Source organism: Prionailurus bengalensis, chromosome E2 (genome assembly GCF_016509475.1).
Source record: "Prionailurus bengalensis isolate Pbe53 chromosome E2, Fcat_Pben_1.1_paternal_pri, whole genome shotgun sequence".
Lineage (NCBI taxonomy): Eukaryota > Metazoa > Chordata > Mammalia > Carnivora > Felidae > Prionailurus > Prionailurus bengalensis.
In genome coordinates this window covers 57409083-57436811 of record NC_057352.1, presented here as the reverse complement: position 1 = coordinate 57436811, position 27729 = coordinate 57409083, and the positions used below count along the sequence as shown (strand labels likewise).

The 27729-nt window shown below is 44.9% G+C and overlaps 1 protein-coding gene and 1 pseudogene across 1 annotated transcript in view; both read right to left on the bottom strand.

The window, feature by feature from the left end:
* CDH13 (cadherin 13) overlaps positions 1-27729 on the bottom strand; it is a 1034159-nt gene that overhangs the window by 4275 nt on the left and 1002155 nt on the right. Inside the window, exons 12-13 of the mRNA XM_043599762.1 lie at positions 10093-10326; positions 6551-6769 (exon numbers count right to left, since the gene is read on the bottom strand). Coding sequence (XP_043455697.1) covers positions 6551-6769; positions 10093-10326 — 453 coding nt within the window. The remainder of the gene's footprint in view (positions 1-6550; positions 6770-10092; positions 10327-27729) is intronic.
* On the bottom strand, positions 1917-4531 carry LOC122495195 (annotated as a pseudogene).

Here is a 27729-nt window from a genome sequence, read left to right as displayed (position 1 = left end):
AAAGCCATGGAACATCAGGATGTTTGGTTAATGCTGGTCTACCTGGATCCGAATATTATTTGAGGAGAGGAGAAAAAAAAATATCCCCCGCCACGTTGTATGATGAGCTCACTGCAGCTTTATGAGCAATGCTGTAATGGAGGTGTTCGCACACTTTTCCTGTAAGGGGCCAGATGGTAAGTATCTCCACTCTGCAGGCCACACAGCCTCTGTGGCACCTGCTCAACTCTGCCGTGTTGCAGCAGCAGGCAGGCAACGTGTAAGTGAACGGCTATGGCTGTGTTCCGATAAAACTTTATTTACAAAAACAGGAATTGGGCCACGTTTGACCCTTGGACAGTAGTTTGCCGACTCCTGATTCAAAGAAACATCAAGCAGAGTCTACCAGATCCCGAAATTCTTTCAAGGACTATGGCTGAGGCAGGAGGTTATTACCCTTGCACTTTATAATCTAGTTGAGTGCTTGTAAACACCCCTCCCCCACCACCTCCACCTAACTTAGTGTTTTAGGCCCATTTCTGTCCAGTCTCTTGTCAGTATCATGTTAATAGCTACACAGGTGGGTTGGCCACTTTGAGTTCTGCTCTTAGGAAAGAGTGGCACGCCCCACGGTTACTTATTCCTGCTAGCTCTAACCCAGCTCCTCAGACATCTTATTAGCAAAGTCCTTGTCAGGAAAAACCTCTCCGGCTAGGTATATAATACCACAAGAACCATTATATTTGGCAGGCTCTAATTAAGTGAACAGTATTAAATAACCTTATGCCTTTCATATAGGGACAGACAGAGATTCTTTCTGAAGTCAAGCAGGTGAGCGCTAATACCTGTTCTTGACTCTTTTTTGGGCTGATATTACCCGGGTTGTGCAAAACATCAGAGGGCTAACCGAGTACCTTTCCAGCTGTGGAGAAAGATTCAGAGCTCCCTTCTGAGGATGATTTTGACGTTACCTCCAGGGGCCTCACCGACAGTGGGGAGGGTGCGTGCTGCGAGGTAGGATGGCTCTTTTTGTGAGAACAAACAGCACACCTGACATTTCATAGTACGCACGCATCTGTCTTTTCTTGATGACACTGTTTTGGGTATAAAATGAACATGAGTTCTGGGGCACCTGGGTGGCTCCATTGGTTGAGCGTCGGACTTCGGCTCAGGTCACGATGTCACAGTTCATGGATTCGAGCCCCGCATCGGGCTCTGTGCTGACAGCTCGGAGCCTGGAGCCTGCTTCGGATTCTGTGTCTCCCTCTCTCTCTGCCCTTCCCCTGCTTGCACTCTGTCTCTCTCTCAAAAATAAATAAACATTCAAAAAAATTTTTAAAAAATGAATGTGAGTTTCTTAGGAGTTACCTGGCAATTCTGCCTTGGAGTTGTGGTGATCCTAGCGGTCAGCTGAGAGAGAAGTGGGCAATCTTTGGGGACCTGCTCACCAATGGGCTCTGTAGGCCTTGAGTTTCTGAAGTAGGGGGCCCGGGAAAATTCCTTGTTGATAAGAAGAAAGTACTGCCCCATTATTTATATTCCTTTTAATCTACACAAATAGGTTAAGTTGTACTGATTTTAATATATGGATTGGGAGTAGCAGGCACGTGTATTTAGTCTTAAAAATATTGTGTAAATATATGCACACACTAGGTCTGTGTGGAGGCCACTGTCACCTTGGATGTGGGTTCCACAGGCTGGATGGGCCTGGGAATGTGTATTTCAACAAGCACAGGTAGGAAGTCTCCATTTTATGTTTTTTAAGAAAAGTTTTTTTTAATGTTCATTTCTGAGAGACAGAGTGCGAGCAAAGGAGGTACAGAGAGAGAGAGGGAGACACAGAACCCAAGGCAGGCTCCAGGCTCTGAGCTGTCAGCACAGAGCCCAACATGGGGCTTGAACCCACGAGGCGTGAGATCATGACCTGAGCAGAAATCAAGAGTCAGACTCTTAACCGGCTGAGCCACCCAGGCGGCCCTCCTCGTGGGGCTTTTACTGCTTTGCCCCGCACCTCTCTCTGTGGACTCACTGTGATCCATGTGCTCCCGCTTCCAGGTGGCAGGCGTGCTCCCCGTGGGCCTGCCGTGCTTATCCAGAAGGCCCTGTTTGACCATCAGGCTCTTCTGACCCGCCGTTGGACCTAAACCCCACTTCTAAGGGCCGGTGTCTCTCTCCATGATGACTCTCTCGACCTTGGCTGCCGTGTCACAGTCACGGGCGGAGATCCCTGCTGCGGCCACTGATGCATAGCCGTGCAGGCTGCTTCCCCTTGGTGGTGATGACCGCCACCTCCCGATTGACTGTGACGCCGTCCTCAGATCGGAGGGCACCTGCACGTGTGATCTGTGCGCCACGGCAGAGTGCCCTCCTCGCATCGTCTTTCACAAGCGGCTGTTCATGAGAAGGCAGCGGGTTTTCCAGAGCGTAAAGGGCTCACTGCACGTGGCTCTCATCCTTGTCACTGTCATACTCCATTGTCACCAGAGTATGAACCCCCCAAAGTTCCTGCATCTGACCGCCCATTCCCAACACCAAACCCAGCTGCACACACAGCATCCGAATATAGGTGCCGGCCTCACAACTCACCTAAGCGATTCCTCGTCTTTCGGGATGATGTGCCATCAGCTTGCTCTTGTGTTTGGTCCACACTCGGAGCTGCCCCTTCACGGCAGCAGGAAGCGGCGGTGGCTGGAATAAGGCGCCTGTCAGAGCTCCTGGGGCCCCAGAAGGTTGAGTCCCCCCCTCCAATAGCATCGTGTAGCTGGACAATTCCCACACACTCTGTCTGCACAATGTCGGGATTCCCCCCCGCCTTTTTTCCCCCTTCCCCTAACCCCACGGTCTTCTGTTAAGTTCCTCAGGATCCACATAAGAGTGAAAACATATGGTATCTGTCTTTCTCTGTATGGCTTATTTCACTTAGCATCACACTCTCCACTTCCATCCACGTTGCTACAAAGGGCCATATTTCGTTCTTTCTCATTGCCACGTAGTACTCCGTTGTGTATATAAACCACAATTTCTTTATCCATTCATCAGTTGATGGACACTTAGGCTCTTTCCATATTTGGCTATTGTTGAGAGTGCTGCTATAAACATTGGGGTACAAGTGCCCCTATGCCTCAGCACTCCTGTATCTCTTGGGTAAATTCCTAGCAGTGCTAATGCTGGGTCATAGGGTAGATCTAGTTTTAATTTTTTGAGGAACCTCCACACTGTTTTCCAGAGTGGCTGCACCAGTTTGCATTCCCACCAACAGTGAAAGAGGGTTCCCATTTCTCCACATCCTCGCCAGCATCTATAGTCTCCTGATTTGTTCGTTTTAGCCACTCTGACTGGCGTGAGGTGGTATCTGAGTGTGGTTTTGATTTGTATTTCCCTGATGAGGAGCGACGTTGAGCATCTTTTCCTGTGCCTGTTGGCCCTCCGGATGTCTTCTTTAGAGAAGTGTCTGTTGATGTTTTCTGCCCATTTCTTCACTGGATTATTTGTTTTTTGGGTGTGGAGTTTGGTGAGTTCTTTATGGATTTTGGATACTAGCCCTTTGTCCGATATGTCATTTGCAAATATCTTTTCCCATTCCGTGGGTTGCCTTTTAGTTTTGTTGATTGTTTCCTTTGCAGTGCAGAAGCTTTTTATCTTCATGAGGTCCTAGTAGTTCATTTTTGCTTTTAATTCCCTTGTCTTTGGAGATGTGTCAAGCAAGAAATTGCTGAGACTGAGGTCAGAGACGTTTTTTCCTGCTTTCTCCTCTAGGGTTTTGATGGTTTCCTGTCTCACATTCAGGTCCTTCATCCATTTTGAGTTTATTTTTGTGAATGGTGTAAGAAAGTGGTCTAGTTTCATTCTTCTTCATGTTGCTGTTCAGCTCTCCCAGCACCATTTGTTAAAGACATCGTCTTTTTTTCCACTGGATATTCTTTCCTGCTTTGTCAAAGATTAGTTGGCCATACTTTTGTGGGTCTAGTTCTGGGGTTTCTATTCTATTCCATTGGTCTATGTGTCTGTTTTTGTGCCAATATCATGCTGTCTTGATGGTTACAGCTTTGTAGCTGAGGCTAAAGTCTGGGAATGTGATGCCTCCCACTTTGGTCTTCTTCAATGTTACTTTGGCTATTTGGGGTCTTTTGTGGTTCCATACAAATTTTAGGATTGCTCCAAAACATTTTTTTAAACATTTATTTTATTTTTGAGAGAGAGACAGAGCACAAGTCAGGGAGAGGCACGGAATCCGAAGCAGGCTCCAGGCTCAGAGCTGTCATCACGGAGCCCGACGCGGGGCTCAAACTCACGAACCGTGAGATCATGACCTGAGCCGAAGTCGGACACTTAACCAACTGAGCCCCCCAGGCACCCCGGAAGTCTCCATTTTAACCCCCCCCTGGCAGTCTAGAGTAGCTGATGAGTGAACAGCATCCTGCCATGTGCCTTGGTTCTTCAAAGCAACGTCATCGAGAGTCAGGCTTTGCTATCGTGTAATTGGGTTTACGGCGGGTGATGTGTGTGAGTGGCCACTCAATTATTTCTCTCCTCTCTGTGTACACACCCACATGCACCCACACAACACTTTTTTCTTTACGATCACACGCGAACTACCCCTTGCTAGTTTATCCAGGCTCTGCTAGATGTGAGTTCCAATTCTGCCTCGAAACCAGACCCAGCGCGGGGCTTGCCGTCTGTCTAGCACTCCCTTGAGAAGCTGGTGGAAAACAGATTCCAGATTACCGCAATAGCGTCGATCGTCAAAGGGCACCGTAAGTAATCATCGCATGTCTGCTGATTGAGGAGTACGCTCCACAGGATTCATCCGACGGATCCTGTCTAGCAGTTGGAATGAATGTACTAGGGCAGGGGTGACTATGGCCGTTGGGCCACAGCGTGTTTGTGTGGCTCTCGAGCTAAGACTGTGTCTCAAACTTTTGTTGTGCCTGGCTGGCTCAGTTGGGTAAGCAGTGGACTCTTGGTTTTGGCTGCGGTCACGATCTCGTGGCTTGTGGGTTTGAGCCCCATGTTGGGCTCTGGGTGGACCCCGTGGAACCTGCTTGGGATGCTCTTTCTCTGCCTCTCTCTGCACCTCCGATGCGTGCACGTGCTCTCTCTCTCTGCCCCTTCTGTGACGCTCTGTCTCTCAAAATAAATAAGCTCTGAAAAATGTTTTTCACTCTTTTAAAAAGTGGTAACAAACAAAAGAGTAAGTGACAAAGATCTGATGTGGTCCACAGAGCCCAAAATATTTGCCGCCCAGCCCTTTGGGGTAAAAGTGTGCCAACCCCCAAACGAGACTAACGTAGATGGATCTTGGAAAGGTAATGTGGGGAGGAACAAAGGCAAGTCACAGAACATCGTGCTCAGTATAATATGAATTACATAAGGTTTTACAAACTGCACAAAATAGAACTATAAGTGGGGTGTGTGTGTGTGTGTGTGTGTGTGTGTGTAGTAAATGTATAAACTAACATCTGGACACACTCTAAGTCAAGATAGTATTTTCTCTGGGGAGAGAGAATAGGAAATGAAACTGGGGAGAAAAAAGGGCATTTCACCTTTACCTATAATATTTTATTTCTTGAATAAAAAGGAAGAAGAAAGAAGAAAAGAAAGAGAATATATTTTCTTCTATCCATCCTTCCTTCCTTCCTTCCTTCCTTCCTTCCTTCCTTCCTTCCATCCATCCATATATCCATCCATCCATCCATCCATCCATCCATCCAATGAGACACTTCTCATTGTAAGACGTTCTCCCTGGTTCTGCCTCCAGGATGCTGGCTCAGCACAGAGCTTTATACAGAGTAAATGTCTGATGTTGGAATGTGTAACTTCCTGTTGACCCCACTTACCACTGTCACCAGGATGTAGTAACTTCTGGGGCTTTTTTTTCCTAACCATCAATTTCTCAAGTTCCTAATTCACAACCACCTGATAACTTCCTCCAAATATAAATACCAGAGCCCGAGTGGATCTGAATGGCATTACCTGTATGTGAATAATTGCTGAGGTTTATGTTGGAGAGCATTCCATGCAAAGGAAATATTTGAGACATACATCTATTCATTTAATGCTCACATTTATATTACGTGGCCAAACCATTCATTTGTTTAAAATAATACATCATTATAGTGCAGAGATCACCACCAGTCAGTGAAAATATGCGTGCCATATGCATTTCTCTACTTTCCTACGGCCCAGGCTCCATCCATGGATTCTCATGACTGCTCTTAAAAAGGCACGATACCTACTTCAATCTTGCAAAAGAGAATTCTGCACACTGCAGAGAGGAATGAGGCCCTGCCGGACCGAAGACCTAATGTGGCACATTCTTATTAGCCCAAGTTCAGTGGCGCTGGCAGGAAGTTTTTCCCATCACCCGGTCTGTGGGTTACACTGAGCGTCTTCACACATTTCCTTGGAGTGGCTGGAACCCCTTTGCATGTAATACTTTCTATTATATGGACATAACCCAAGAACGAATGCTTCCTCTGGGATGAATCATGCTGACAGATATACGGGAAGCAGTGGCTTTGGGGAAGTTGCGTTTTCGTACTTGTGTGCGCCCTGGATTCGGGCTACTTACAAGCCAAACTGAAGAGAGAGGCGAGCAGGACCGAGGTCGCGCTGAAGTGCAGGGCCCCCGCCGCGTTGCAGTCCACTTTGGAGTTCTTGCAGGAGCATACTTGTATCCTGAGGTCTGTGACGTTCGTCATGGGCGGTTTCCCTGAGTCAGTCACCATGATGGGCAGGTGGTAGTTGGCTTTGTTCAGGTTTTGGAGGAGGCTTACCAGGGCGTGCGTATCTGTGGGGACCAGAGGACCTTTGTGAGAGAGGGTTAGACTTCCCCGAATAAAAGAGTCGGGTTTTGGTGACTCAAACCACACCAAACAGGCATTGCACGTTGGTTTATAACCCTGGGAGTGTTTAAACTTAAACTCATTTGGGCACCTGGGTGGCTCAGTCGGTTAAGCGTCCAACTTCAGCTGAGGTCACGATCTCACGGTCCGTGGGTTCGAGCCCCGCACTGGGCTCTGTGCTGACAGCTCAGCGCCTGGGGCCTCCTTCGGATTCTGTGTCTCCTTCGCTCTCTGTCCCTCCCCTACTAACGTTCTGTCTCTCCATCTCTCTCAAAAATGAATAAACATTAAAAAAATTTTTTAAACTTAAATTCATTAATAGCAAAAAAAAAATCCAAATTTGGGTTTTCAGTTGTGCCAGCCACATCTCAAGTGTCCAGCAACCGCATGTCGTGAGTGGCCACAGCGTCGGGCAGCGTCGCATAGAACATTCCACCGCCAAGAAGTCCTGTGGCTCAGTGCTATTATTCTCTGTTTCAAAGGGACCCATTTTGTGGAGCTGACTGCATACCAAGAACTGCCCCCTGCAAATTTATGATACCGATAAAACTATCTTTGCAAAGATCACATTCAACATCTAAACAAACTGATGTAAAAATCCACTCTCACATCATTACACCCTGCATCTTAAATACATACAATTTTTATTTGTCAGCTCTACTCTAATAGAGCCGGAACAAAGAAAAAAAGACAAAAAAAAAAAAAAAAAAAGAAATAATCGGCTCAGAGCATTTTTACTTAAGAATCCAAGTTCAAATAATCAAAATAAATTCTTAGACCAAAAAAACCCCCCAAAACAAAACAAAAAAACCCCAAAACTACCCAAACCCAAACTATCCATTTACTCTAAATGTGGGCAGGACCCACATGTGTTGCCCTGGGGTTCTATAGTCTACGTCTTTATTAGTCCTCAGCCATAGCTCTGGATTTGGGTGGGAGCCCGCAGCATAACCCCAGCACAGGGACTGAAATTTAGGGCCTTGTTTAGTGGGAATATGTGCTATGAGGCAGGCCTTGGGCAGCATGCAAAAATGGCCACCCCACATGGCCACTGTTTTTAGCCTCGGACTATTCTCTTTTCAAGTCAGTCAGATGACTGGGGATATATGTATATTACACACATATATATTATATATAACACACAGATATATAATATATATAACATATATATTATATACAACATATCTAAAAAATATATAAAATATATTATAACATATATAAAATATAACATATATAATACATATATTATATATAACATATATAACATATATATAATTTATATATAACATATATATAAAACATATATAACATTTATATATATATAACATATATATGATATATATATTTTATGTAACATATATAAAAAATATATAACATATATATAACATATGTATAATATATAACATTTATCATATGTATGCTATATATATGTATGTTGTATATATTATATGTATGTTATATATAATATATGTTACATATATATTATATTATATATATATTATATATATATGTATGTAACATATAATATATGTGTATATATACATATATATGTATATATATGTATATATATATACATATATGTATATATGTATATATATGTATATATGTATATATGTATATATATGTGTATATATATGTATATATGTACATATGTATATATATGTATATCTATGTATATATACATATATAACATATAATATATATGTTACATATATATTATATATATGTACACACACAATTTTTTTTGACTGCCTCTTTCTGGGCATGAACAGCGTTAGGTATTAAAAAAAAAAAGCTAGGACAAGGGAAAGGACTGAGAAGTCTCCATCTCTTACATAAAACCATGAGGAAGACTGAGCAATGACATGAAAGCAGAAACAGATGAGGTGTCATCCTGACCAGAAGGAGAAGCAGCAGAAATAACCGATGTACGCAGTCACCCCAGTGAGGTGGCAGGGTAACGGAAGGAACATTCTCCCATCTCCCTCGAGTGGACGAGACACTCGAAGAAGTTCCAGCTGGAACTTTCTGGAAAGAGCTGGTGATGGTTATTGAAATCCGCTACAGTCACAAAAACTAGCAAAGGAAGCACCCGCCCCTCAAACAAGAGAACGGTTGTTTTAATTAAAAATAATCAGTGTAACAGAACTCATTCCTTAAAAAAGCAATAAAGTAGACAAACAGGCAAATGGAATCAATAACAAAAGGAAGGCACTAATAAAATGAGATATGAGATAAGGCCATTCAATGCATACGAGATGTTTTAATAGAAAATTTTATGTGCAACTGTACATTTCCAGAAGTTAATGAAATGCGTAATTCCCCATCCCTCTCGAAAAGTCTACCGCTGGTGGACGAGGAGGGTACCCTGGCTGGGTCAGCTGCAGGAGAAGTTCACTACCGGAGACAGAGTGTGGGTCACATGCGTGGATCCTGGTTTTTTACTTCATTGCACAACCAGGGGAACCCGGTAGTGAGCTCACATTTGCCCCGGGGAGGGAAGCGGGTGTGGTGATGTGGATACGGGGAATGTACCTCGGTCAGCACCCTGGTGTTGCGGCCTTAGGAAGGCAGATGGGACATGTTGGGCCAAGTTCGGAATTCTGCCTTCCCACAGGGAAACACTGGTAGAAGGGACGGGGCTTGCACGTGTCATAAGTGAGGGACAGGACGGCTGGGCGGTGATATCGCAGTGGAACGTGAAAGCCACGGTTGTTGCAAAGACGAAGGTAATTTTGAGGAGGTCTGCAGTGTAAAGTGGACGATGGAGGGTCAGAGGCTGAGACTCTTTACATTTTTTTAATGTTTATTTATTATTTTGAGACAGAGAGAGAGAGAGACAGACAGACCGAGAGGGAGACACAGAATCTGAAGCAGGCTCCAGGCTCTGAGCTTCCAGCACAGAGCCTGACACTTGGCTCGAACTCACTGACTGTGAGATCATGATCTGAGATGAAATCACTTACGGTACAGGGCGTATGGTGTAGGGTATACAATACACCACGTAGAGTACAGAAGAGATAAGAAAAGAAACAAAAGAGAAAACTCTGATGCTTGCATTTTTAAGAAACCGATATGCATTTGTACAGATTGTGTTCATCTGCTCGTGGGGAAACTGTCAGCACCGACAGGGTGTGAACCACTTGAAATCAACCCCTCGAGACCAGGAGCGAGTAGGAGGGAGCAAGAGTCTGGGGAAGGGAGGCAGGCTGGGGAAGCCAGGCTTCAAAGCCCAAGGAGCAGCTACAGAATGTGTAACTGGACTTACTGTTGATCTTGGAGATCTTCCAGACTTTGTCAGGAATGGCTTGTTTGTGGATCTCAAATTTGAAAGGGTCTGTATTTGGGTGAAGGTCCTTATCTGATGCTCCCAAAATGACTACGCTGAGGTTTTTGGCATCATCACAGACTTCAGCCACCGTGGGGTAGATGAAGGGGGCGTTGTCGTTGACATCCTCCAGAGTGATCAGCAAAGTCCCGGTGCCTGTAGCGGGAGGGTTGCCTACGGGGCAGAGAGCGAAGGTGTTAGCAAGGAGCTGCTGCAAGAGACCTCTGTCACCTGCTTTCCTCCAGTGTGCTGGCCACCTGCTAACAGGTTTCGAACAGGACTGAAGACAATAGCTTATGCATCTGTATAAAGTCGAGTGGTTAAAAGACTTTTCTCATATATAAAACCTCTGATTTAAATTCTTTAGGACACGGGGGCGCCTGGGTGGCTCAGTCGGTCGAGCCATCATGGTCATGATCTCACCATTCCGGAGTTCGAGCCCCACGTCGGGCTCTGTGCTGACAGCTAGGAGCCTGGAGCCTGCTTTGGATTCTGTGTCTCCCTCTCTCTCTGCCCCTAACCCATTCGCATTCTCTCTCTTTCAAAATAAATAAACATTAAAAAAAAAATAAAAATACATCAATTCTTTAGCATACTGGCCATAATAACAAATTAGAGGCAAAGAATGGAGATAGCAAATGGGACCTGTCCTCACTTACCAAATGAAAGCTTTATCTAAATACCCCAGTATTCACATGTGCTGTTGGGACAGGGGAGGACGGAGGTCCCATGAGAGGAGGCTGTGTTTTGCACGTATAGAATAGTTCTGCCTTGACTGGCCAGTTGACTGGAGAGAGAAGGAGCTAATCCGGGGTTTTCCTCTGTGGGTGAAATGGGTCTGGGGGGCTGGCCTGGCTGGCCTGCCAGCATAGGACAGATTTAGCAAGTCAGGTTAGTGACAAGAAACAAAGTCACTAGCTGGCTACTGGGACAGATGAAGCGACCGTAATATAATCTTTGGGTCTTATTTTTAAGGCCTTGCATTTTCAATATTTCCGCGACTTCCACGTTTTTTACTGTAGGGAACATTATTTTTAAAAAGCCATTCTAGGGGCGCCTGGGTGGCGCAGTCGGTTAAGCGTCTGACTTCAGCCAGGTCACGATCTCGCGGTCCGTGAGTTCGAGCCCCGCGTCGGGCTCTGTGCCTCTGTGCTGACAGCTCGGAGCCTGGAGCCTGTTTCCGATTCTGTGTCTCCCTCTCTCTCTGCCCCTCCCCCGTTCATGCTCTGTCTCTCTCTGTCCCAAAAATAAATAAATGTTGAAAAAAAAAATTAAAAAAAAAAGCCATTCTAATCACCCAGGTGATAGTGTCTTTCAAAAAAAAGAATGTTTCATTTCAGTAAGACTCAGAGTGACTTTACTTCCTTTTTCCTAAATTTACTTTTAATCAGCTACGCATTAGAGATTTTGTCTTGGGACAAACCATTCGTTAATAGTTCCTAATTTCTGTGAGAAAGGTTAGATCGAAATTGGCAGGCCACACATCGTAAGCGTATGGATTTGCCCTGTTCCGAAAAGGATTTGGCGCCCCCGTCAAATATGGTACTCGAATTTTATGCACTATTACTAACCTAAATTGTCGGGCTCGGTTTAATTTTTCCTATCCTCAGTTGTACTTAAAAAGCCCAGTGTTATTTTACTTCCTACTGTGTTTATTTCTTGAAACGCACAGTAAGATTAAAGTCGAGTTATGAATCATGTGGGGGTTCGAAGGGTGGTGAACATTTGAGCTCGGGGTACAGGTATCACGCGCAAGGCAAGGCACGGTCCGACAGACTCCAAGGGTAAGGAAATGATGAGACCTTTTTAGAACCAGGCAGGTTATTCCGCCATCAGCTAGACAGTAAAAGGGCGAGCAGGCAGAGGTGGCCCTGGCGCAGGTGTCGTTAAGCCAAAGGGACCAGGTGACTACAACCTGGAACCACTGGCAAGCTGCTTCCCAGCAGTTTGTAGCCTGCAGCTGTGCCCTAACAAGGGCAGGCAGGAAGCCTAATCTCTCATCAACCCAGAAGGAGATGGCAAGCTGTCTGGTGACAGCCTCCCGGGGGACCCAGGGAGGCAGGTGAGAAATAGCAGTTCCTACAAGCCTGCTGGTCCACGTGGATACATGCAAAGTCATCCGGTGCCATCACGGGCCGCACCCTAGCGCAGGGCACATGGCAAGACAGCAAGGAGATGAGGTTGAGCGTGTCTGGCAGGACAGGGGGCTTCGACTTTCATGACGAGTTGCTTGTACTGATTCCGCGGACCACATGAAGTCACCAGAGGTTTTTCAGAGAGACGCAGAACATCTGCTCTGACTGATTTATGGAAACACACGTGATACTGGCAGGAGATGTTGGACGTTGGAGGCAGGGAGACCAGCGATAGGTGGTCATGATGTCACGATGTGGGCAAGTTGGAATAAGAAAGAAACGTCTTTTTGGGCGCCTGGGTGGCTCAGTCAGTTAAGTGTCCAACTCGCGATTTCAGTTCAGGTCACGATCTCACGGTTTGTTGAGTTTGAGCCCCGCGTTGGGTGCTGTGCCGACAGCGTGGAGCCTGCTTGGGATGCTCCCTCTCCCTCTCTCTCTGAGGCCCCCCACTCATGCTCTCTCCCAGAAGTAAATAACTAAGCATTGAAAAAGGAAGAAAGAAAGAGACGTCTTGTCTTGGTGATCATGCACTCAGATGAGGCTGCTCGCAGAAAAGCGGAAGGTAGTGGGCAGTGCAGAGACGTGAGTTCAGCTCTGATGGGGCGAACAGCCCCTCAAATTCAGTGCGCCCGTGTAAAAGTGCACAGAGCTTAGGAGACACGCCAGCGCTGGGTAGCGATGGAGGACTTGTCAGCAGAGAGGCTTTGAAATAGTCCTAGCCCATCAGGCAACGTGACGTGACAGGGCAGAATGGCCAAGGGGTGAAGGTTGAGGAAACCCCGGAGTTTAACGAGCGGCTGGTGGCTTGCAGAAGACATAGGGGACGTAAATTGGAAGAGGAGGCAATGGACGGCAGTGAAATGTGTTGTGACGCCCCAGAGGATAAGGGGTAGAGAGAAGCCACGGGATTTTGCAAGGAGAAGGGGACTGATGACTTCTCTCTGAGAGCCTTCCACTATGGAAGAACCAACTGGAAGGAAGCCGGGCAGTGAGTCAAGAAGTGACAATAGAGACTTTTCAGCGGGGCTGGTGGAAATGTAAATATATCGACACCCAGGGAGAGTTTTAGAATAAGCATTCCAATAAATAGCTGCTAACGTCGAAACACAAACGTCATTCACCAGCAGAAGGATAGCAACTTCTCATGGTGGCACGCCACCAACTTTGGTTGGATCGAGAACTCAAAAGAAATGGGGCGCCTGGGTGGCTCGGTTGGCTAAGTGTTTGACTTCGGCTCAGGTCATGATGTCACGGTCCGTGAGTTCGAGCCCCGCGTCGGGCTCTGTGCTGACCGCTCAGAGCCTGGAGCCTGTTTCCGATTCTGTGTCTCCTTCTCTCTCTGCCCCTCCCCTGTTCATGCTCTGTCTCTCTCTGTCTCAAAAATAAATAAACGTTAAAAAAAAAAAAAAAGAAATGTGTAATTACTTTGAGCTTGGCTTTCCACTGTCAGCGTGTCTTTGGTAGAATTTCTTAATTGGAAAATTATTTTTCTTTTTTTTTATTGAATAAGTGAGCATCTCAGAGGAATCCATTATATTTTTTTCCACTCTGAATATATCATGAATATATTCCAGTCTGAATATCTCATGATGAAGTGCCATCATTTGGTAGAATGGATGAGAAGGCATTAGGAGATAGCTCCAGCGGCCCCGCAAATATGGGAGCTTCTGGGTTTCGGCAAAAATCCCCCTCCCCTTCTCATCCCTTTCTACTGGCCATCGTCAGTCCCCAGCGGCCTACTCAGCAGGACCAAATGTCAGCACCAAAGCATGGGTGAGAAATCCTCTCCTGTGGATTTTCGATTTCAGTAGGGAAAAAGCTTCAATTTGAGCAAAACTCCCAGGATGTGGAGCTAGAACTATGATTCTTCTTCCTTGCAGCCCCCCTCTGCCAGGAGCCCATGGGCCATGTTCTCAGGGTAGCTTCTTTAAGGATCAGAGGACATTCATCCTCTGGAGGGATCACCTGTGGTTGCCAGGGCTCCCGTCTTCATAGGTTAGAAGATAGAAAGGCCCCTGAGAGATGGACCATTCCTGGCAGTGGATTTTAAATGGAATGGGAGGTGGGTCCTCCTTTGGGAGTTTGGTGAAGGCCATGGTCCTGCTTCCAGAGAAAGGCACCTACATTCACAGAAGGTATTGCAGACCTTGTAAGTACAGCTGTAAGTTCAGGCAGCTGGTCTGGGATACCTCTGTTCGTGAGTATTTTATTTTGTTTTACTCAGAATCCTGACCAAATAGGATTTCCACTTTAGCCAAAAAATACTGATTTTCCTGATAGATTCCATTATTTAGATGCCAGATGTGTGTGTGTGTGTGTGTGTGTGTGTGTGTGTGTGTATGTATAATTTATGTAGCTACATATCTATACATCATCTACATATCTATATATCTTATTGGTAAGAGACACAACTAAAAACAAAGTGTAGGGGCACCTGGGTGGCTCGGTAGGTTACATGTCTGACTTTGGCTCAGGTCATGATCTCACAGTTTGGTTCCTGAGATCAAACCCCACATTGGTCTCTGTGCTGACGGCTCAGAGCCCGGAGCCTGCTTCAAATTCTGTGTCTCCCTCTCTCTCTGCCTCTCTCTCAAAAATAAATAAGCATTAAAAAAACCCACATAGTGTAATCCTAATTAAAATATATATAATTAGAAAAAGATTAGAAAGAAATATACCAAACCTAGTGATTTTTGCTCCAGGTAATTAACATTAAAATAATACTTTAAAATTTTTTCTTTATAGTAACTATGTCCATTGTAATAATCAGAAACAGAAACGTAAATTAAAAAGTTATACAGAGGTTTAAAAATATTTTGGCAACTCTTTCTTTTCTCTCACTCCTTTGTTTGTTTTTATGATGAATTGATATTTGGTATATTTACAGGGTTGGGCTTACCCCTACCACCTAATTTTAGAACCTTTCCATCACTCCAAAAAGGAAGCTGGGGCTCACTTGTACTTAACTCTTCATACCTAACTTCCAGCTCTAGGCAACCACTGATCTACTTTCTTTCTCTAACAGATTCATGTTTTCTGGACGTTTCTATAAATGGAATCGTAGAGTAAGTGGCCTTCCCTGTCTGGCCTCTTTCACTTGGCATCATGGGTTTGAAGTTCATCCATGTTGTCGCAGGAATCACTTTCTTTTTATGGCTGAATGCTACTGCATTCCAAGGCCAGACCGTGTTTTGATGGACATTTGGGTTGTTGGCGCTCTTGGTCTGATATGAATCATGCCGCTGTGAACACGGCCATAGAAGGGACGTTTTTTCACCTGCTGCAGTGCTCCAAATGTATGTCCTCAAGAGCGTCCCCTTGGAAGAGTAGGGTCCCTGGTTTCACCACAGTGGGACGGGCTGGCTTCATACACACAGACCACCGGGATCTGGACAAGAACTTTCAGAACTAGCTCTGCAAAGTATAGGGAGGTGGTAGGTTTTTCTACTCCCTGGTCTCACGTCGTCCCTGAACTGGGTCTGGAGGCATGCAGCATGGCCCCTACCTTGGGACTCTTGAGTGGAAGTGATTTTCGATGGGGAATAGTGTGCAAAGTGAGTTTGCCTATGTGAAGAATAAAATGCAGGGAGAGAGAGAGACAGGGGAGAAAAGCAGGAAGCTTATTCCTGAGCCCCGTGGGCTCTGAGCATCAGGACTGTTCTCCGGCCTGGTACTCAGTAGATTTTTTGAGTTAACTTAGGTTGACCGGAAAGAGCTAATGACGAATTGCTCTTTGCGTACATGTAGCATATATGGCTACATTTCCATAGGTTTCCAGCTCTATCTTGCTTCTATTCTGAGAGCAGTAGTGACCTTGTCTATAGTCTCGTCCTTCCTCGTCCCCGCTAGAGGAGAAATAAAGGGTGCATTGGATGGGCTCTGTGAAACTGGGGCTGAGGGTAGGGAGTCCACACTAGGGTCAAGGAGAGAGACCTCAGATGATGCGTCAAGAAGCTTGAGGACCCAATTTTGGGAGGAAAATCAGGAAGACAGGTCAATGTAAGAGGAGCCCAAGTTCAGATGTGGGCTCCTGAGAGAAGGAAGGCACCCCAGCTGGTTTCTGAGGCTTGTTTGCAGGGGAAGAGGTGTGCGGGTGGCCATCTACTCTGCCTAAGTTCCCCCCGTGTTCCTGGGCTTCTGCTGAACCCTCACTAAGCAGCTATGAGCAAAGAAATGCCACATCTATTTCTTCATACGAACAGGGCTCTACCGTACCTTCGCCTTTGCTTAGAAGTGAGAGTGAACCCCGCTTCCTCTAAATAAGATTATCCTTTGTATTGTTTTCTTCAGCTGATGTATCTGTGGTGGCTTCTCAGTGTCTCTATTTACGTATCTGTTTTGGGCTATGCCCCATAAGCCAAGAATCTCGTTGCTTTCAAATCCATAAGCATTTAAAAAAATTGCCGTGTTAATGCAGAGCTTGCCAGTTCCATTTTACACTCTGAAAAATTTAATAGCAAACCAACCCAAAACCCAGTCAGAAAATAGGTTTGCAAAATACAATGGCAGGTTTCCACGTGTAATGCTTCACGTGCACCTGAGGCAATTATTCACATAACTCAACCTTAAACATGCCTGGAGTTGGAGACAGTAATCGGCAGTCTGAGTGGTTCGTAAAGAATTCAACATTTTGGTCTTTTGTTTGTTTGTTTGTCTCCATTCTGCTAACTTCAGAGGAAAGGAAAAAAGGGGAAGAGTTGATTTGGAGGCTGTGGTGAAACAGGAATGCCTCTTTTCATTCATTCAGTCAGCAACCATTTACTGGGGACTCTGCCCCGTGTGTGTGCCTGGCCGGATCTGCATGGAAATCAACAGCTCGGATGCCGGCTCTGGAGATGCTAACGGTGTGGCAGGAATGGATACGTACACCGATGCGGGACAGCACGGTAAAGTGGGGAAAGACATGAGGATAAGGTGTCGTGGAAGCTTGTGGCATGGAATAACTTACTGCCTGGTGGCAGATCGGAAGGCTTTGTGAAGAGACAGCATTTGTGCGTGCAGGAACTGAGAATACTTTTGGAGAGGGAGCGGTTGTTCTGGAAGGAGGAAGTCGTGGGGCTGTTTTGTGGGAAGAAGTCAGGAGAATGGCTTTGATCAAGGCAGACGATGCTGCAGGCACGGGAGGAGGGGACTTGAATGAGGCACGAGGACGCAGGAAGACAGCTGGGCGCCAGCGCGGTTGGGATGCGGGGTCACGGGCTGGACCCAGGAGCGGGGTTAGGGGTGGTGGCGGAGGGGCATCAGGGGAATGGGTTCCAGCTGGGGGTGGGGGCTGTGCAGCCGGCTTTGCTATTCCCCAAAATGGGAAATGGGGATACAGAGGAGAACCAGCTAAGAGACGCTTCTGCAGGATGAACCGCGCTGGCAAAGATGGGCATCGCAGGCGGTATTTTAATGCCCAAATCAGTTTCTTTTCCCCAATGAATGTGTGAAAACATTGTGCTTAAGACAGTTGATTTGGCTGCTCAACATGGAAATGTCCTTCTGTCGGGGAGATGAATCTCCCCTTAAATCTTAAATTTCCCCATAAGGCAGAGGTACGATGCCCATGTGGAAGGTGGCATGTTTTGGCCAATTTTCTGATTTAGAGCAGTACTCTGAGTGGAGGACTCTGTGGCCCATCCCTTCCCTGGAAAAGTGCTCAGACCACCACCAGGGTGGTCATCAGGTGGCACTTCCTAGCTGGCCTCAGACATGGGTGATTCTGCAATGATAAGGTTAGAAAATCAGTCGGTAACTGGGTCCAAGTCCATTGACTTAAACATCTGCTAGGTGTTTAACTAGATGCCAGAATTTTGCATTCATGATTTCCAGTCCTTATAACGACCCAGCAGGTGGGGAGTCTCAGACCAATCGTGGTCCATCGAGGTTGGGGGGCTGGCTCATTTCCAGGTGTCGCAGAGCACTGGGCCGCCACTCTCTCCACAGACCGTGCATGCTGTCAATAAATGGCCACGATCTCCATCTCTCTATTACCAGATCTCCGGGCTTTTTTATCGGGCCATTTTGTCAGTGACAAAATTGTAGCTAGTATTTTCAACGTGATTGATATTTTACTGGTACTTGAAATAACGAGGAATGATGGCTGGGTCTTCAATTTATTTTTCTTCCTCAATTACTATAACAGCTGAGATAAGGGGTGTTAAACTGGCTTAATTGGGTTGCCATCATAACTAATGGCTTGATTTTATCCAAACTAGCATATTTTAAGCAGAATTAATCTAAAGGATCTTACTACACCCCCCATGCAATCTACAACTTGGTGGACGTACAAAAAGAAAGACCACGAATCCGAGGCATCTGTCTGAAGTTCAGGTCTCCCCACCCCCTGTTGGAAGCTGGTATTATTTGGTAGTTATTTCCCTATGGAGCCAGATGACACTTTTTTTCTCTTTTAATCAATCTAAATGTACTTTGCACAATATTTCAATTTTGAGTCAACTGGCATTATCAGCACATCTATTATACAGGGAATGAGGGAAAAGGCAGGTCGAGACATGATAGATCCTTAGCCTATGAAAAATCATTATCTCAGTGTATTCCATTTTAATCTTACAGCTGGTCTGCCTGCTTCTATATCTGTGTCTTCTTGGGAACCCACATCGCATTTTTCACCGGCAGACTCCAATACGCTTTTTGTGAGTCGCTAAGTCATGAGAACGTGCGGCCGAATTTAATGATAATTTGGCTTGTTTTTACACTACCGTTCCCCTGTTCTTCAGAATGAAAATAGATGGGGAACGGGACACTCTGATAATCATAGAAAGACTTAATCCGGATGCTAGAGATAGTATGGGCTTCCTGGCTCGAACTGTCTCATATGCGCTGAGCTCGAGGAAGAACCTGAACTGATCTCCACCCCCCCTCTGCCCCCACCGTCCCTTTTGTTTTCTTTAAACTCTCTCCATAGTGTGGGCACTGGGGGCAAGGCCACTTGGACTTTACTGAAGCAAAATATTTGCCATTGGTGTGTGGAGTCACAATTTAGATCTTCTCGGAGGGCAGAAGAGCCATTGAATAACCATCAAGGAAGGCTGAGCCCTGTACAATTTCAGGAATAAAGATGAGGTTATAGGTAAGAGGGAGGCAGGAGGGTCAACCCAGCAGAATTCGGAGCAAAAGGCCGTAAGCTGGAAATCAGCAGCCGGCTAGGCCGTGCCTGCCCATGACCATCCCCGGTGGGATTCCAGAGCTCTTAGGAGAAATTGCCTGTGACAGTTTTCAGCCCACATAAGACAGTGAGACTAACATTTGACCTTTCTGGTGATTACCTGAGCAGGAGCGACAGTCACACAGGGATTTACCCGGTGCTAATTGCTGCCGGTTTGCTCCATTGTCAGCACATCCTCCAAAGGGATTCCATCTTACTGCGTTCCAGAATGTTCTCTCTCCACCTTGGTGTTTTCCTTAACAGTTGTTATCTGCCCCCAGCAATTTTGGCAGGCCAGCAATTTTGTGTTCGTTGAAGTCTTTAACAGAAGGGTTCGCGTACTCTGAAGGCACGACCTTAACCTTTTCAGAAAATCTGGACCACATAAGGTAAATGATGATATTCATCTCCAAAGATAAAATGCTTGCCAACGTGAAAGGTCATGCCTTATTAATCTGTAGGATTAAGGGCTTTATTCTTCCAAACACTTAACTGCAGCTGCTTCTGCTTTAGCAAAACAGAAGCATTTCACTTATAATTTAGGAACCGTGTTGTTAGGTAATTTGCAACTCATTAAAATTGAGAATAGTTTATGAAAAGTGCTTTGTACATCCTTGACTGCTCTGTGGGTTACAACCTAACCTTTATCCATGGGGAGGGACTAGAGTGCCTTTCTTCCCCATGGGCGGGGTCAATATCACTGTGAAGCATGATTCCAGAATCCATCTAGACTGGCTTTGGGGCCCCCTGCAAAGGTCCAAAGAGCTTTTCATCGCTGTTAACCACAGAACAGGTCTCCAGCTCTGCTTCTGAGTGTATTTTTAAATTCCCCCATCCTGATCTCATAGTCTCTAGTCTCTAAGATGTACCTAAAAGAAAATTCTCTTGTGGTGCTGCCTTGTCATTGTTCTCAACTGCGTCAGCAGAGCTGTGTGTCGTAAGTTAAGGTAGCAAAGTATTGTGCAGACCTGAGAATGTGAGCTTTGCTCTGTTCCCTCTGACATCCTGCCACTCATCTTTCCTGGAGTATCAGCCCATCAGCAGCTGAGACTGTCCTTCTATAGAACCGTAGGGTGCTGAGAGCCTACCTTTAGGGGAAACAGGTACTTGGAGAATACATGAATGGTTACAGCTCTCCAGGGGAAGGTGCTGCAGTCCAGGTACACACTCTCTGTGTAGTCATGCATTTTTTTTTTTTTGCGTTAAGTTTTAATTGAAATATTAGGAACACTCGTATTTCTATAAATACACAGCTAAAAGGGTTTTCACAATCTGAACGCACCCACGTCGTCCAATATTACAGGGTCAAGAAAGACATCCACCAGGTAATCTAGCAGTGATGATAGGCTCTGCTTGGGTTTGAGCTTTATATGCATGGAACCATTCAGGATGTGGTCTTCCGATCTGGCTTTGTTTGGCTCAATCTTACGTTTGTGAGATTCGTCCATGTTGCTGCGAATAGTTGCAGATCGTTCCTTCTCAATGTTGTACAGTCTCAATTGTGTAAATGACCCCACTTTACTTATTGCATTCTTATCGGGCATTTGAGTAGTTTCCAGTTTGGGGGCTATTATGGATAGTGCTGTTATTAACATTCTGGCACATGCATTTTGGTGAACTATCCACATTTCTGTTGGATATATAGCTAGGTGTGTCATTCCTCGATCGTAGGGTGTACATTGGTCACCCTTAGCTGATACTTTCCCTGTCCAAAGTGTTTGTACCAGGTTGGCTTTCCACCAGCTGGATGTGAGGCTCCTGATGATTTCACATCCTTGTCAATACTCGGTATGTTCCATGTGACCAATTCAGCTCTTTTGTAGGTGGGTCACATTATTGCATTTCATCGTTTGTCTTTGACTGATTTGTATTTTAATTTCTTTCTGCATAATTTAATTTTTATTTCTTTGATTCATGGAGTTGTTTATCTCTTCCATGTTTATTGGCATTTATATATCCTCTGTTGTGAAGTACCCACTCAAGTTCCTTCCCTATCCTATGTTGGGCTGTGTCTTTTGCTTACAGATTATAGGATTTCTTTGTATTGTAAATATCTTCTCTGGGGGTTACCTGTTTCCTTTCTTTTTTCTTTTTTTGCCAGAGTTTTTTTTTTTTTAAGTTTACTTATTTATTTTGAATTTTTTTTAACGTTTATTTATTTTTGAGACAGAGAGAGACAGAGCATGAACGGGGGAGGGGCAGAGAGAGAGGGAGACACAGAATCGGAAGCAGGCTCCAGGTTCTGAGCCATCAGCCCAGAGCCCGACACGGGGCTCGAACTCACGGACCGCGAGATTGTGACCTGAGCTGAAGTCTGACGCTTAACCGACTGAGCCACCCAGGCGCCCCTACTTATTTATTTTGAGATAGAGAGAGAGTGTGGGCTGGGGAAGGGCAGAGAGAGAGAATCCTAAGCAGGCTCCGCACTGTTAGCACAGAGCCCGATGCGGGGCTTGAACTCACAAACCATGAGATCATGACCTGAGCCAAAATCAAGAGTTGGATGCTTAACCGACTGAGCCACCCAGATGCCCCACCTTTTTACTTTCTTAATGATATCCTTTGATGAACTGAACTTGTGAATTTTAACATCACCTGCCACGTTTTCCTTTTGGGGGTGAATACTTTTGTGTCCCACTTAAAAAAATAGGCAAAGGTCTATGTCAAGGACACCAGTATGTTTTTCTCTAAAAGATGTATTATTTTACCTTTCATATTTTGGCCTGTAATATATTTAGAACTCGTTACTGTTTATTGTCTAAGAGAAGAGTCAGGATACACTTTTGTTTTTCACATATGTATTCAATTAACCCAGCATTTTTATTGCAGAGACCATGCTTTCTTGTCTCCAACCACCATGTCCTTGTCACAAACAGGGACTGTGTGTGTATCTGCTATTAAACTCTAAACTCTCTATTCTACTTCATCAGTCTGTTTTTTCCTGTCTGTGTGCAACCACCACAATTGTAACTACTATTGTTTTCTAATAGGTCTGAATATAGAAGAGCATAAGTCTGCCAACTTATTCTTCAAGGTTGCCTTGGCTAATTTTAACCCCTTATATTTCCATATGAATTTTATAATCCATTTCTTCTCCTCACCTCAAAACAAAGACCTAAGATTCTGCTTGATATCATGTCGAATCCTTTAGGTCAGTTTGGAGAGAATTTACATTTCAATAGCATTGACCTTCTAATCCATGAACATGGTATGTCTCTCTATTTAATAGAGTTAAAAATTCTCTTAGTAGTGACTTTTAGTTTTCAATACAGAGTCTTTCTGCTGTGTCCTCACATGGCAGGGGTGGGGGCAAAGGAGTTCTCTGGGGTCTCTTTTAGAAGAGTATTAATCCCACTTATCTGCTTCCATTTGCATGACCTGAGCACCTCCCAAAGGCCCAACCTCTAGATGCCATCACACGAGAGATTACGTTTCAACATATGAATACTGGGGGTACACAAACATTCAGTCTATAGCACCAGCCATCCCGTACTCCAATGCTTTATATCTTTAAACATACAGCCATTCTCTCCTTAAGCCATTTGCCAGGTTTTAATGTGGGTTTGCTTCCTCTATGAGGTCTTTCTTTCAGTGAGACCCCAGGAGATTTCACCCTGTCCTTTACAGGGCATTTGTCCGTGGGGGAAAAGCAGCCATGTGTTTAAGCACCCTCAGGTTTTCACTTTGTCACATAGGCTCCATGTGACTGTTATGAGCATTTCTGGTTTATTTCCTTTCATCTTGGGCCCTCTGTCTGGGTCAAGCCCGACCCTCACCCAGAATCAGAAAAGACCCTCAGAGAGAAGAAATGGCTGGCTACCTTACACTTTTTAAAGAATGTTCTTCCCTCTTTGGTATTTTCACTGTTTGAGGCTTCATGGCTTCTGCAGCTCTCTGATGCCTTTACCATTAAGTATCTTTTGGGGTACCTGGGTGGCTCAGTTGGTTTAGCATCTGACTTTGACTCAGGTCATGATCTCGCCATTCATGAGTTCGAGCCCTGCATTGGGCTCTGTGCTGACAGCTCAGAGCCTGGATCCTCCTTTGGATTCTGTGTCTCCCTCTCTCTGCCCCTCCTTTGAGCTAGCTCGTTCCTTCCCTCTCTCCCTCTCTCTCAAAACTAAACATTAAAAAAAAGATGAAGACTTTTGGGGAGGGGCTAAAGTCTGAAGTTGTAATCTATCCTGATTTTCCTGGGTTTTGCACTATTACATGCTACCTGGAAGGCCCTACAGACATACCTTTTATGAACATGTTTGGATATAAATTCCTGAGGGACTCCTTGTTTAGAGAAAATAATTTTATTTTGCTTTAGCTTTCCTAGGTTATATGACAAAAAAAAATCTTTGTTCTTTCATTCCATCAAATACATTGAATGTCTGTAAGTTAAATAAAATCAAATGCTTACTTTGTGTAAAATGGAGACATCAATTAAACTCTTAACTTTGATTTAATAAGTAAATGTTAGTGTTTCCTGGTTAAACATAATACCTAGAGATAAGTTTTCAGTGAGCGACAAAAAGGAGACTTTACACCAAAGTTCCTTTGATTTATGAGTTCTTTTTAAATTTATGTTCTTTTTGCTCTAAGTCTTTTGGGCCTTGTTCGAGATTATCATCTCTAATGAAGGTTCTGTGTATTAATGCCAACCTGTTTTCCATTTATCATTACATCTTCAGGGATATTTCGTCCTTTTGGAAACATGTGTGACACTGGATTTTGAAAATACTTGCTTGATATTAGTATGAAAAGAGTTAGACAAGAAGTAGATTTCACACCGTATTTTTCTTGAGGACCATTTTTGGCTCCATTCTTTCCTTTCTATAACCTCCACTGGGGTGAGATTAACATGTAATGAACATTTCATATGGCTTTTGATGGTGAGTGTAGAGGGCACAGCACATTGCTCTCTCATTTCTTTTTAAGTTTATTTTTTTATTTTGAGAGCGAGAGAGAGCACATGTGCATGTGTGAGTGGGGGAAGAGCAGAGAGAAAGAGAGAGAGAAAGAGAAAGAGAGAATCCCAAGCAGGTTCCACACTGTCAACACAGAGCCCAGTGCGGGGCTTGAACTCACACACCACGAGATCACGACCTGAGCCAAACAAGAGTCGGACACTTAACTACCCAGGCGCCCCCACTTTCTCACTTCTCACAACAACCCTCTTTAAAAAAATTTTTTTTGATGTTTATTTTGAGAGAGAGAGCGTGAGCGGGGGGGGGGGGGGGGGGGGGGGGGAGAGGGAGACACAGAATCTGAAGCAGGTTCCAGGCTCTGAGATGTCAGCATTGAGCCTGACATGGGGCTCAAACCCATGAATCACGAGATCATGACCTGAGCCAAGTTTGGACAACTAACTGACTGAGCCACCCAGGCGCCCCAATAATCTCACAACAATCTTCTAAATAGGAATTACCTTCCTTACTTTATGGAAATAGAACCTGAGTCGCAGAGTCTATAGGTAGCTTTCCTAGTCACACCTAATTTTTCTGGAAAAAATTAAATTGTACTTCACTTCTAGTTTTCTTTTTTTGATGAATAACTGTGTAAAATATTTCAAGGCAATGGCAACTCTATTTCCTGTATTTCAACCTTTCTTCATGCTGTTCTTAGCTGAGAATTTTCTCTACAAGTACAGATACTTTTGGTAGCACAGAACTCTGAAATCATTACTTTAGTGGATCTATAATTGATACTTTTTATTCAAACAGCATTTTAAACTTTCTTGGCTTCTTGTCACCCACTGTTGATGCCCTTAACACTCCCGTCTAGACCTGTTCCTTCTACAAAACTTACCTGTTCTGATGGCTCCCGTCTCTTTTGCGTGGGTGGCTCTCTAAGAAAAACCTCCTCACCTCTCTTCCCGTCCCAATTTGCCAGCTTCTCATGCGACATCACCTCCACATCCACCCCCTCCCCCCCCCCCCCCAATAAAGACAACTTGGGAAGAACCCTTTGAAACCTGTTCCATTTCAATGGAATACTCACTCCTGGTTTCTGGACTAGAAATCTGATATCACATTTCAGTATTTTATGTTAAGTATGTATTTGTTTCCCCCTAGGTATTTTCTAGACTCACCCTTTCTGGTCCATTTCTATTGTCACCAGGCACACCCTGATGCCTGCAACTAAGAACGTGGCAATGGCTGTCAACATTTTTCCTGACTCAAGGCTCACTCCATCTAAACCGACCTCGCTGCTTGGGCATTGGCCCACGCTCTTACCCTGATTTCTGCCACAGCTTTAGGAGGCCTCCTTGCCTCCCCTCTCATCATTGGAGGCAGTTTCTATACAGCCATAGGGGTTATCTTTCTAATGCACAAGGGTTATTCTGGAGGCAAGGAAGCAATGTAATCAAATCAAACACCTTGGCATAGCATATAGAGCATTTCAGGATCTGTTTCAGGATCCAGTCCACAGATATGTGAGTGCCTGCTCTAAACCAGGCACTGTGGTAGCAGCCAAACGTTCGACACAAGAGCTGATACCAACCTTAGAGCAGTGGGTGCCTGGTCATTTCTCTGCTCCTAGCTTCACATATATGGGACCTACCAATCTAGCCTTTTCAGTGTCTCACATATTCGTATTCTTTCAGGCTTCTACTAGAATGTGTTACCTTTTCCAATCAACAAAACGAAAAGGCTGCTTGCTGACTGGGAGAAGATATTTGCAAAGGACATATCCAGTAAAGGGTGAGTACCCAAATATATAAATAACTGATACAACTCAACACCCCCCCCAAATAAATAATCCAATTAAAAAGCGGGTAGCAGACACGAACAGACATTTCCCCAAGGAAGATATACAGATGGCCAACAGATACGTGAAAAGATGTTCAGCGTCACTTATCGTCAGGGAAATGCAAATCAAAACCACAATGAGATGTCACCTTGCACCTGTCAGAATGGGTAAACTCAAAAACACAAGAAACCGTAAATGTTGGGTCGAATGTGGAGAGAAAGGAACCCTCTTGTACTGTGGGTGGGAATGCAAACTGGTACAGCCACTCTGGAAAACAGTATGGAGGTTCCTCAAAAAGTTAAAAATACAACTACCCTACAACCCAGCAATTGCACTACTAGGCATTTATCTACCGGATACAGCTGTGCTGTTTCGAAGGGACACATGCACCCCCATGTTTATAGCAGCACTATCGACAGTAGCCAAAGTATGGAAAGAGCCCAAATGTCCTTCGATGGGTGAATGGATAAAGAAAATGTGGTGTGTATATATATATATATATATATATATATATATATATATATATACATATATACACACACACACACACACACACAATGGAGTATTACTTGGCAATCAAAAAGAATGAAATCTTGCCATTTGCAACTATATGGATGGAACTGGAGGGTATTATGCTAAGCGAAGAAGTCAGTCAGACTTCACTCATATGAGGACTTTAAGAGACAAAACAGAGGAACATAAGGGAAGGGAAACAAAAATAATAAAAAAACAGGGAAGGGGACAAAACAGAAGAGACTCATAAATATGGAGAACAAACTGAGGGCTACGGGCGGTGTGGTGGGAGGGGGGATGGGCTAAAGGGGGAAGGGGCTTAAGGAATCTACTCCTGAAATCACTGTTGCCCTAGATGCTAATTTGGATGTAAATTTAAAAAAATAAAAAAATAAATAAATAACGGGAATGGGATTACAGAACTGTGTTGCTTTTCCTCAACTCCTCCTTCGTCACTCCGTAGGGATCCCCTTGACCAAGAAGCTCCCTGTGACCAGCACGAAGGCTGGACAAGGGCCCCCTCTGGGCTTAGTTCCATCAGAACAGCTATGACATTGCACTGTGGTCTTCTTATTGGCCTATCTCCCCAAATCACTCATTAGCTCATGGAACACAAGGCCCAGGCATTATTCAACTCTGGGTCCCCTGGACCAAGCCCGGCGTCTGTGGACGAATGTCTGTGTGCTACATCATTGTGCCATTTCCTCCTCAAGAACCTATGGGGTCTTTTGGCTGCCGCCTCTGTGAAATGACTCGTCTGGATGTTGAGACGCTTTGAAGATATGACTTCATCTGAAGATATGACTGTTTGGCTTCCATCCAAACAGGTTTCCACTTGTTCACTCACAGTGGAGGTACCGCTTCTCTCTCCCTTTCCTACCGCCCGCACCACACTCCCTCCTGGTCTTGGTTCCTCTGCTCTGTGTTCTCCGGCACCTTTACCTCCTAACCTGCCACAGACGCAAATCCTACCTCCCCTCCAAGGCGAAACTCAAAGGCTGGCTTCACCATGAAGCCCTGTCTGCCTATCATACACCA